We start from the raw sequence: 12,286 nt of genomic DNA on the forward strand, positions 1-12,286 counted from the left end.
CGCCTATACATCAAAACACGGCGGCAAGACAGCCCACGATGAACTTCGGGGCCGAAAAACGAGAATACGAAGCTTCCATCAAAAAAATAAGGCGGGGGGGAGGAGGGTGGAGGGATTGGGGGAGGGGGGCACAGTGCTTAAGATAACTATTGCCTTCTTAGCAAGCTGCCAACTTTCTTCGCTGTGAAACGATCCAGACGCCTAAGTAGACCGGGCTTGGCTAATGAAAACCGATCGCCTACACTAGAGCAAGTTTGCACGTATGCGGCTACGTGAGGGTCAAGGTACGTGGGTACTTGAACGCGAGAGGTCAGCTCAGAGCGAGAACAAGAAGAGAGCCTCTGATGCAAGGGAGAGAGAGAGATGGGGGAGGGAGAGAGAGAGAAAGAAGAGGCAGTGGAGCGAGCGGATTGATCAAACCGCTGCTTCCGGGCAACTTCCTGATGTCGTCGCTCGGCGAGGAATCGGCTCCGGCGGGCCAGGACCAGTTTTGGGAATCGCTGCGAGGTCGCATCGCCGCTCGAGGCTGTTCGCCCCGCCACCGCAGCGGCCCTCCCCTTTGCGCCCGGCCAGCAGCGCGGAGGTCCGTTAATCCGAGCGCTCGGTTGTCGACGAAGGTCGTTGCTGGCAGGACCGCCAGGATGTGCGCCGAGAGGAGCGCGATGACACCAACGATGATGATGATGACGCTACTGGGTATCCTGGTCGCCGTCGTGTGGTTGGCCCCTCGGGAAGCTGGCGCCAGCCTGGCACCCGAGCACCTCTACGCACTAGCGCTGGGCTACAATTCCTCTGATGACACTGCACTTAACAACAAGGTGAGCTCGCATCGCGAAAGACGTGTCCGGTCGTCGCTCCTTACACTACTTCAACTGACATTGAATTGCATTCATTTCATCAGTTTGTAGTGGAACACTTTTGCGTAAGCCGTACCGAGAACGATATTAGTTACGCACGCTGGCCGCCACTACACCGTATATGTTGAAATAAACCGTGTTTACGCCTCGGGGGAGGCACGGTTTATATTTCCACGCGGACTTTGCAGGTCCAGTAAGAGGCCTTTTTTTCTCATTTTAAGCTGCAGTGTTCAAGATAACGTCGAGCTAAGTTCTTTCGCAAGATATTTCGATTGATAACTACAGTAGCAGGTAAACTGGTTTATGACCGCTGTAATCACGGGGCTCCGTGGAACGTTTCAAGCACCGAAACACATGCTGAAATTAAGTTCTCATCACAAAAATATGAGATCTAATTGTGTAAACGTAAGAGCTCCGTACTGATAAATACTTCAATTTGTCGTGATATCTGTGTTTACTGCCTGGGTAAAGAATTTATATCAGGCCTCCTGTCTACTGGGCTTGTCGTTCAGCGCGTGTCCTGGCATGCGTCAGTGAATAGACAGGCTATTCACTGGCATGAGGACCCACGTCTTCGCTCCCATCAGCGCCCTGTCTCTCCCCCCCCCCCCCCAGCAGCATATAGCACAGGCAGGCCATCCTCTCTGCCGTTATCTCTTTGTTTTTAATCAACAGGTAACATCCAGGGATTTCTGGAGAGGAAGTCCACGCAGATGTCAACGCAATCTTAAAAGGTCAAGGAGAACACACCTGAAATACGAGTAGATATCCGCACGTATGAAACTATACTGTTCAGGAACCGTGAACACACCAAAGCGTCACAACCTGTTAACAGCAGGGCACTTATAACAAAGTTAAAAGGCGCAGTAGGGAGGAGAAATTATTAATAGCCAGTACATAATGGCGTGGCAAACCAACTCCAGAGAACTTTGTAAAGAATGCCCCCTCAGCCGCTGGTACGAGATCAGTGTGATATCTAGCTGTACAGACGAGAAGGCAATGTTTTTATTCACAATATAAGTGCATTCACGCGTACTCAGGGGGTGTAGGAAGCGTGGGAAAAAACTGCATGACCGAAACGAAAAGTAATAGGAGACAACCTGAAAATACCATCAATTCGTACCAACAGTATATAAAAGAAAACTGCAACTCAAATTTTCAGTATATTCTTGCTTGCTAAAGTGCCAAAAAATGTGGTAAGGTTTTTAACTTAGTTAAACCGAGTAGACGTGCGAAAGCATGTACTCATTCTTGGCCTCTTCTTTCTGGCATCCGCTTTTCTCGCTCTTCTTTACACTCTCTCCACTCGGTGGCAGCTGGCGCGACGGCCTCTTCCCATTGGCTACAGCTGGCGCGACGCTCCTCCGAACTTACCCGAGCTTACCCGAGTTACTCCGAGCTTCACACAATGTTCTACAGCTGGCGCGACGCTCCTCCGAACTAACCCGAGCTTACCCGAGTTACTCCCAGCTTCACACAACATTCTTGATTGGGACCATGTTACGTAATGCTTCTGCACAAACTGACGGTGCTTGAAGACCGGAATAGTCGCAGTAACCGTTGGCGTAATGCAGTAAGCGTTCTGCTAGGTGCAGTAAGAAAACGTGGACGGAAAACGCTGATTAGGGGGCCTTTCTCGCCTTGTGTGCGTGTTGTGCAGCTGGACGGGGTGTCGACGGAGGACGGAAGACAAGCGGGCCAGGCCCGGCAGCTGGACCTAGGCTTCGGCATGTACGAGATGTGCCCGTTCCCTCTGAGCTTCATGCACGCATGCGAGACGAGCGACCAGTGCAAGCAGACCGGTTGCTGCGCCATGCACGCCTTCCCAGGCACCCGCCGCTGGCAGAGGCCCTGCTGCGTCGTCTCGCGGCTCGTGACGCTGGCGCGCCTCACGAGCTCCTGCATCAAGAGCAAGACTACGCGCCCGGAGTCCGGTACGTGCATACCGGCGCTTGAGTTCGTGACAGAGAGAGTCCGAATTTTCGAACGGGTCGTGTCCGATAAATCGCTTCAGCAAAGGGTGCTGGACCCTTTGGTCATGAGTAGTGTCTCTGGTGAAGGGTTTGGGCTGCAGGAAGTGGATCGATGTGTCATTAATAACCATGGTCACAGAAATATTTACTGGAGGGAGGACCAGTTCTCTTAGCGTTCATGAAGAGGTGCCCCCCCTTTGCCAAAAGTAACCGAGCAGCAGGTTTTTGCTTCTGAACCGTAAGCTCTAAATCTGTGTAAGGTAAGGAAAATCTTCGTTCTCACCTTTCGAGACCTTTCGATCTTTAGGAGTGCTGTAAGGGGTTCCATAATATGGCTGAGAAGCAAACGTTGTTGCTCGGTTCCTTTTGGTAAAGACGGCACATACTTTAAATAAAATATGCAGCCATGCAGATGTGCTTCTGGGCCACGCAGTGTGGATCGTTAGAAATCACTAGTGTTTCAATGCCACGAAAGTGAGAGCAAATTTAGTTCCCGCCCCTCCGTAGCTTAAGACGGGCGCTACAAGAACTCCAATACGCGTCTGAGAATCAAGCCCAACAGGGTGTATATTTTCGACAAATGGCTCTATTAAGTGCGATGCGGGTGCAAGCACTGACGTTGAGGGCTGCTTGAAACACCGTAAAATAAACACACTGAATAGCATGCTTCATTGCATAACCATCTGAACCAAATTATACCAAGCTCTAAGCTCAAAGCTCACAGATCACGTAATGAAAACACTTTGAAACTCATTTTGTTCGCGATGTCTAACCGGTCAAACGCCATCGCAACGCGTCCACTTTGCGCAGCGATTGAGTGTTTTCTCAGCGACAAGATAATCACCTGAAGGAGTCCAAGAGAAATGGTCTGAGATATTAAGTAGGCAATGCCAACTTTCGACCTCTGACAAATATTTGCATTAACTGGCCGCACCGTGAAAATCGGCAATACTAACGCTGCGGAGGTCTTGTTCACGACAGCTATTGGTGTCGAAAGTGTACTGTAAGGAGTAATGCATAGCTGTGTTTCTTGCAGAGATGGTGCGTCTGGGTTTCCCGCGCTTATAGCCTCTCTGTAAGTATCGATCACAACGAGCACTTCAGGCGAATCGCGCAAGCATTTGGACGTCACTAAGGGAAAAGAAGAGGAAAAACAAAACAACTAACTAGCAGGAATCTTCGCACCAAACTACTCAACAAACCGGCGCTGTTAATGATGCAGACATGGCACGTTTCGCTTATCCAGGACATTGTAAAAAGCGAATCAAACACCAGACCTATCCCTAATAGCTATTGTCCTTAAAAACATCTGAATAAAAGAAGAGAAATGAGGACGGGTGGACTGCAAGCAGCTCCCTATCATCAAGAGGGCGTGTAATGAACACACCGGAGGAGTAGGACGTATGTCAAAATACCTACTGTAAAAAGTACCTAATCTCATCGCCGCCTTATACACATAGCCTGATATAGAATGTGTTGCCAAATTGTGATTGTGCTAATTGCCGAGTGTACCACTAAATTCCAAGCAATGGGTCCTAATGCAAAGAAAACAAATTTTTGCCCGCAAGTCGCGTTCCATAAGCCTTTGGACGGCAGGTGTACGTTCGCAAAAGATCCACGTGAGACTCGGACTTGATTCGGCCTTTGACTGACCGAACAAGTAACGGTTTTCTGAATATGGCCCCAGTACCTCCGCGGCTTCTTAAACAGGCGTGGATACCTAGCGCATTGAGTTCAGTGCCAGCAAGTCATCAGCGTGTACTTCGAGAACATTGTTTGTCTCTACACGTATGCAGTGCCAGTGCGGGATGACTGATTCTTGGAACCAGCTGATGTAGCCCACTAAAAGTGTGTCGATGTAAGCACGGCCACATGCTTACATCAGTAAAAGTGTGCAAGTCGCCAGATAAATTAAGTAACACTCCAAAAATAAGCTCCGTAAATTCTGTGCAACACTCCGAAAATATTCTCCGTAAACTATGTTTGGGGAATTATAGTGGAACTTGCCATCTGTATGTTAACCCTGTCTTGTACAGTGCACTATGCTCAGCACATTAAAACATAAACAGTGTGTTAAGGCATGAACCCTGCGTGCGTGAAAAAGGCAGTGCGAAGTAGCAGTGAGGCAGCATTTGCTACCCTCGGGTAGCACGCGGAACTATGCGAGTAAAATATCAGGCCAGTATTTCTATTCCGACCGTATCTCTGACCGGATCTGTTCGAATTCGTCCTGAGAACTCACGTCTGCTACTGTAATGCGAAAAGAAGCCCACAGTCATCACACTGAATACAGAGAGAAAGAAAAAATCTAACAGCTTTTTGCCATCGAGGGCACAATATTGATTAGGGCCTAATGAAGCAGTTTGCTCAGGATATATTTTCGATATGGCTGCTCGGGATAGTTAATCGAGAAAGCGGTTTTCCGGGCAGAAAATTGCTTTATCCAGATTCTTCCTAAAAAGTTGAAAAAGGTCCGAAAATCAAGGAAAGTGGAGTTTGTATGGAAAATAAACGCACCTGTACATGTATACGTATGCTTCGTCAAGACGGCGGCTAGAGTCGAAAGCAGAGCAGGCCGATTCTAGCACGGATTCGAGATCTACATTTCCCAGTGCCGGCGCACTGCGGTCATTGCATGCCACGGCCGCCAAGAGTTATGGACATGCGTCATTGGCTGCTTGTTGGAAGCTATAAAAGGGTGCACAGCGACGTGCGGACAGCGTGGTAGCCAATTTCCCAGTTACTTTTGGTAAAGGGGGTGACCTGCAGGCCAAACCATGCAGACTCAACTTCGTTGGTGCGGAAGCTCGGAGCACGGTAGCACTGCGCAATGCAGAAAATGCGCACCCAACGCGAGCGAGTAGACCAATGTAACTGTTCATTTATTCGCAAAAATATACTGAGGGCTTTCAGCGAAAGCCTTGAGTACAAATTTTAAAGATAGGCTTTTTTGGGGTACAAAGGGGGTGGGGCCAAGGATTGTTGTTTTTTATAGTAGTGAAAGTGGTGGCAGATGCCCGAAAACAGGCGAGTCGAATTGAAGGGACAGCGAGGACTACTTCATCGAATTAATTATGTATGTACGTATTTCTTGCACTTTCTTGGACGAAAAAGTGGGCTTCAGTATAGTTTTCCTATGTAAAATATCTCGCTTGGGGAGGGCAGGCGGGGGGGGGGGGGGCGATTGCTCCCTATTACCCCCCACCCCCCTTTGCATCCGTCCGTGTGTGGCCGCGTGTAGAGACACTGCCACGTATGCTCTTCAGCTCCACGGTTTCGGCTTCGCGTGAGTGCAAGACCATAGTGTTCCCGTTCGCTGCGACAGGAACACAACTCGTTACGCCACAGCGCTGACCGGAACTGCATTTTCGAAATTTAAAAAAAATGGATGCAGCCCAGTTAATCCTGGTTATGACAAGCGAAAGTCACGCTTGCATAACCAGCGAGGTCACGCTGGTGGTGGTGGTGGTGGAAAACATTTATGTACGGATACACTTAAGGGGGTTATGAATGAGCTGGCCCAGAGGGGGCCAGCCCTTACAAGTACTAGGTGGAGGTCCGTAGTTCGGGACCCCAGTGGCGTCGGCCGCCGCCCGGGGTCTCGCGCGACCAAAGCCCGTTGGGCCTGCAGGTCAGAGCAGCCGAGCAGTGTCGCTTCCCAGTACTCCCGCGTTGGGTTGGGGTGAGGGGGGATAGCAGAATTGGAGGGACTGGCCCACACCATGTGGTAGATGTCCGAAGACGTCTTCGCACAGTGCGGACAGCTGCCCGAGAAAGAAGGGGTCGAAGTGTTTGAGAGCTGCCGGGCACAGCAAAGTATTAGTATACAGGCGAAGCAGAAGCCGCTCCTCCGCCTTTGAGAGACCTTTACCCGGGCGGGGATAAAGACCGTGACCAAAATGATAAAGTAAAACAACGTCTTTGAAGGAGTAAGCTGGAATGAATTCGAGTAATACTTGCTGGGGGGCTAGTTGGTGCATGTATCCAGAAAATGGTTGTAGCGCCGAAACACACAACACACAGAAAGCTAGACGGGACAAGCGCTTGTCCCGTCTATCTTTCTGTGTGTTGTCTGTTTCGGCGCTACAACCATTTTCTGGAATGAATTCGAGTTCCTGATCGTCGGGGTCGGAGGGGAATGTCCGGTGATAGAGCGTGCGGCCTGCGGCGTCAGCTGCCTCATTTCCCTCAAGGCCCATGAGAGCAGGAGCCCAAACGATACGCCGGTGAGCGGTGTCCTCGGAGTAGACGCTGTTTTGGAGAAGGCGGTAGGCTAGGTACGCTACCCAGCCCTGCTCGACGATCCGATAGGCCCCTCGCGAGTCGGAAATAATTGTTTTTGAAGTGGGATATGATGCAGCCAACGCAATGGCGACATCCTCCGCATGTGCTATGCCACGGGCTCAGAGAGTAAGGCTGTTCACTGTTTTAAATTGGTGGTCGACTGCGGCAGTGTACCATCTCCATGGTGGGGTCCGGAGGCATCCACGTAGAATACGCCGGGTTTCGATCCATAGTGGCGGGCCAGGGCTTCCGCCCGCGCCAGGCACCTGACATTATGGTCCTCACCGTTCATGTTCGCGGGAAGAGGGCGCACGTGGAGGGCGCATCTCCACTGACATTTATGGTCCTCACCGTTCATGTTCGCGGGAAGAGGGCGCACGTGGAGCGCGCATCTCCACTGGGATGGCATACATACGCGCTCTTCCATGACAGTGGTGTGTTGGATGTGTAGTCGAGCAAGGAGGCGGCGACCCGACAATGTCTTCGAGAGACGTGTGCATTGGTTGGTCAAGTGGGCTTCCCAGAGCTCCCGGAATGTGTTCACCATGCCCAGCCCCAGGAGGCGATTGTTGGAGGTGTTTGCGGGGAGGTCCAGAGCCCGCTTAATAATTTTGCGGAGGATGACTTCGAGAGAATTCTCGTCTTGCTTCCGCAGGTGGAGGTACAGAGTGGAATATAGAATTCGACTGGTTACAAATGCATGCACCAGCCGCAAGGCGTCCTTACATCGTAATCCCCCGCGCTTGTTAGAAACCCGGCGGACCACGCAGCCCACCTGGTACCCCACCTGACGGAGTTTGGCCATTGTTGTTTCTGGCCGTCTTGATGTATAAAAAGACCCAGTACCCGGACTTCGATATTTTCAGGGATTGGACCTGTCTCAAGAGACAATGAAATTTCGGCTGTGCACTTTGGTGAGGCGCGCATGTGCACAAATTCAGACTTTTGGGTGGAGCATCGGAGGCCGCAGCGATGAGCATAACGGTCCACTATGGTCGCCGTCTCCTGCAGGTTGGCCTCAATGTCTCCGAGGGAACCCTGTGTGGCCCACAGGGTTTCCTGCCGCCTATTGCTGCAGTGCCGCGTGTCTGCCATAACGGTGTCAGTGCTAACGTATGCAGCCTACATCTTTCTCTCGCCACCCCACGTACCTCAAAGCGCGATTCAGGCGTCAATTGACCCAGGGAGCCAGTTATGCGCCCTTCCTTTCCTCAGAATCATCAGAGGCGCAGTTCATGTGTCCGCCGAGATATGAGACAGGCACTGCGCCATGTCCCTTCCTCAAAAACCAATTTCATTTCTAGAGCGTTGCCAACGCCGACGGCCTATCGCTTTAGTGCCGCGTTTCTGCCACAACGTTTTCAATGCCAACGCATTCAGCGCACATCTGTCACTACCGCTACGTAGCTTAAGCGCGACTGAGGTGTCCACTGTCCCAGGGGGACCAGTTATGCGCCTTTCCTTTGCTTTCGAAGCTCCCGCTCTTCATCCGTTTCGGCTGCCCGTTTAGCACATTTACGCTCCCTATCGATTGCAAAATCCCTCGCACGGTTGGCAATGTCGACCGGATGATCAGAGTCGGTCCGACGTCTGCGAGTACCCACTCTCGAGGACGTTGGCTCCAGCTGACTTGCCTCGTCCATCCAGGCACACTGGATAGACAACGCGCAGCGGCTGCGAGTCACGTTGCACGTCACGTGTTTACTTACACAGCTCCGCTCCTCCTTTCAACGCCATTCGTGCTGACACGGCGAAATCGGCACCGCTAGCCTCAGCGAGCTCGCGTGGCGGTCCAGACCAATAGGGTCCCTGAATCAGAGACTCCACCTAATATTGTAAGGAGTGCTAAAGGCTGCTTCCCTGTCTGCCTCTCTGTAAATATTATTAAGTGCTTTTCATAGTCATCATCAGCTAGGCTTGTAAAGCTTTCGCGTTAAAAAGATCTGAAATGCGCAAACAGGCGCGCCTATAACCGCAATAGCGAAAAAGTTAACTCTCAGTACTTAGTCAACCAGAGTACCAGTTAACGCTATTCACGTGTTTTCGGACTTCGCCATCACTGGCACCATTACGACTCGTGCATTTTTATACCAAAAAGGCCTATTTTAAAATGCTACTAAAAATCTTTGTTATAACACGAATACTCAGTCATGAGTCTTGCAACATTATGTGTTGGAGATAAACGCTGTCAAGTAACTTCTTTGATAGGACTGCGTTTAGTGCTCAAGACGGTCAAAGGCAGTCCCAAAGTCTCGGCCTCTGTTCGGAGGCGCGAGTCCGAACGGCGCTAAGTTGCCTCCAGAGACATTTGTTTCGATGAAGGCGAAATGCTAAAGGCGCCCTTGTGCTGTGCGATGTCAGTGCATGCTAGAGATGGCCAAGTGGTCGAAATTATTTCGGAGCCCTCCACTACCGCACCTTTCTTCTTTCACTCCCATTTTCCTCTTTTCCCTTACAGCGCGGTTGGGGTGTCCACCGAAGAAGTGAGAGCTAGAGATGGCTACTGCGCTAAGTGAGAGATGGCTAAGTGAGAGCTACTGCGCAATTTCCGATCCTCGAAGACCACTAATTCGTCAAAGAGGCGACCGCGGCAAATTAGGTACAATTCCCCTTTGCACCTGCAGTGTTCAGACGCCGGAGATCTCAGCCAGCCTAATTGTATAGGGATAAACACCGTAAATTTCACTCCTAAATCACACGAGACCACACATCATAGCGTTGCGGACAACCAATGCTATACGTGCAGCCAATGTACGCAGAACAGAAGACAGGGCAAGCGACTGTTGCATGAGCGCCTCTTTAGTCTAAATGCAGGATGGTTTTATGGTTTATGGGGATTTAACGTCCCGAAGCGACTCAGGCTATGAGGGATGCCGTAGTGAAGGGCTCCGGAAATTTCGACCACCTTTTAAAGTACATGGGCCTCTAGAATTTCGCCTCCATCGACATTCGACCGCCGCGGCCTGGATCGAATCCGCGTCTTTCGGGTCAGCAGCCGAGCGCCGTAACCACCGAGCCACCGCGGCGGGGGAAATGCAGAATGGGGTGGTAGGGAAGTAGGAGGCTCGAGACAAGGCAAGAGCCTGCCTCTGCTTACTCATAGTGGGCCAGCAGCCACTAGACGTTACCGGACTTCTGCTTGCGCCTTGATAGATGGAGTGACCGATTTTTCACTTGGTACTTTCACTTTGTACTTATAGTGGCAGGTGGTAAATGCAGGGCAGTCCTAAAACGAGGAAATTATGTGTGGTCTCGTTTGGGGAGTTTTTTGTGATGCTTGTGGATGTAGCTTCTGCAAGGAAGGTAAGGCTGGACTCTGGCGTGCGACTACTAGAGCCGTCCGCTGGGTGCGCCTTCTTCCATTTGTGCTCCTGCCAGCGTGCGATCAGGGTTTCGTGCACTAGTACTTGCCACCCTGGCAACTAGGCCCGAGGGTAGAGACGTTAAAAGAAAAAGCGATAGCATGCAGAGAAGGTACGTGCCTGCATTGGGAGCATTCTGACCGAGCTGTGCCTGTTGTGTTCTGCCTGTTCTAGATGACGATTGAAGTGATGACCTGTCCCCCTTCTTGTCCTGGCAGCGTGCCCTGCCAACTTAGCGCTAGACGAGTGCGGCGACCCTTGCGTCGACAGCGAGGACTGCAAGGAGCCGGGGCTCGCCTGTTGCCGCATGAGCTGCGACGACGAGCGGGGCTCCTTTTGCTACGCTGTGCACGCCGACCGATAGAGACTACCCCTCGACCGAACCTCCTCCCTTTTAATTTATTGCATTTTTCCACGTGCCAAATAAACCCTCCACTTTCTGCACACCCGTCTGTGTCCCCTGTATGAATTCATTTCAGCATCCCTTCTAGTTGCTGCAACGGTCATCCCGATCTCGAGGGTGACGACACAAGCAGAGCACGGATAGGGATCGTAAAGCGCGGTGCAAGGAAGGCACCAAATAACTAGATCTTCTGGGGTTAAGTGACACTATAAGCAGGAATCACTTTCCAGGGGAGGCTAGGAAAGAGTGAAATTTTATGCAGGTGATGCAGAGTGGCCAACCGGAGAAGCATGCCTGTGTCCCATGAAAGCGAAGAAACTCCCAAGGCTCCTCACCCTCCCGGGGGGCAAAGGATTGACACAACTGAACCACAGCCACAGCAGCTACGCCCCCTCAAATACCTATTAGGACCACACAACCATTGATGGGCATAATCTTAACTTCTCCACAAACGTGGTCCTTATGGGCCGTTTAGAATAACATCCTAAATGGCCAGTAGTTGAACGTAGGAGTTATTCACCACAGATAAAGTCCCATATACAGCTACCAGTTAATGAAGTCTTTAGAGTCTTTTCCATACCTTGCAAATGGGGCAGCCAACCAATGCTGCCATCAGTTCCTAAAATGACAAGTTTTCCAAAGACACAGAGGAAAAAAAGAGGACCCATTTTCCAAGTAAGCTTTGCCACTTGGCCACAGGCACAAATATTCGCTTAGCTGTGCACCACCACTGCACCATAAATGCACAAATCTTGCGGACTTCCTCACACCTCAATATGTGAGCACAAGTCCATGCCACAGGTTCTCGCAGCCTTGTGTTTCTCCAGTATCGCCAATTGTGCATGGCCACTATACACTGGACCAACTGGACTGTTTCTCAACTTAGTCATTCCAAAATCATAAAGCAGTTCATATATGACCTGTACACATGGTAGCAGTTGCTTATACATGCATACAACACAAGAAGAGCGTCCAAATACTGTGTTAGCCGTGACTAGTTCAAATCCTGACCGGCCAGATGCCTTTTTTATTGCGAAAGCAATACTAGTTGCGCTTTCAGCCCGTCACGTAGCGAGGCCGGTAGCTACCATATTAGCATATTGGATTGGATTGTATAACCAATGCATCACCACAAGTCTAACCACAAGCACCACCACCAGCTACACTACCAGCTGAACCATGGCGTAGCTACGGACATTGCTTTTGCAATTACCGGGCTTAACCAAGCTAAGCCACAGTCATTTTTTTCTGGATCACATTCCAGTCTGTATTACACACAGCAAATGGATAGTACCTTGCATAGCGTCCCTCGTATAGCTACCATTGTTGTATGTATAAACTGCGAGTATGCACTGCAATTAGTTTGTCACTTTTCTGGCATAGTCAAATGTGCCTGTTGTACACCAC

At 50.6% G+C, this 12,286-nt stretch overlaps 1 protein-coding gene across 1 annotated transcript; it reads left to right on the plus strand.

Annotated features, from left to right (window-relative positions):
- Positions 1 to 421: 421 nt before the first annotated feature.
- On the plus strand, positions 422 to 10,922 carry LOC149364469 (uncharacterized). Its single transcript, XM_089570124.1, has 3 exons — positions 422 to 818; positions 2,518 to 2,791; positions 10,695 to 10,922. Exons 1-3 carry the CDS (start codon positions 444 to 446, stop codon positions 10,838 to 10,840), a joined length of 795 nt encoding a protein of 264 aa, XP_089426250.1. The 5' UTR covers positions 422 to 443; the 3' UTR covers positions 10,841 to 10,922.
- The last annotated feature ends 1,364 nt before the right edge of the window (positions 10,923 to 12,286 follow it).

This window comes from Amblyomma mixtum, chromosome 2 (assembly GCF_055824585.1).
Source record: "Amblyomma mixtum isolate Tamu chromosome 2, ASM5582458v1, whole genome shotgun sequence".
NCBI classification, from domain to species: Eukaryota; Metazoa; Arthropoda; class Arachnida; order Ixodida; family Ixodidae; genus Amblyomma; species Amblyomma mixtum.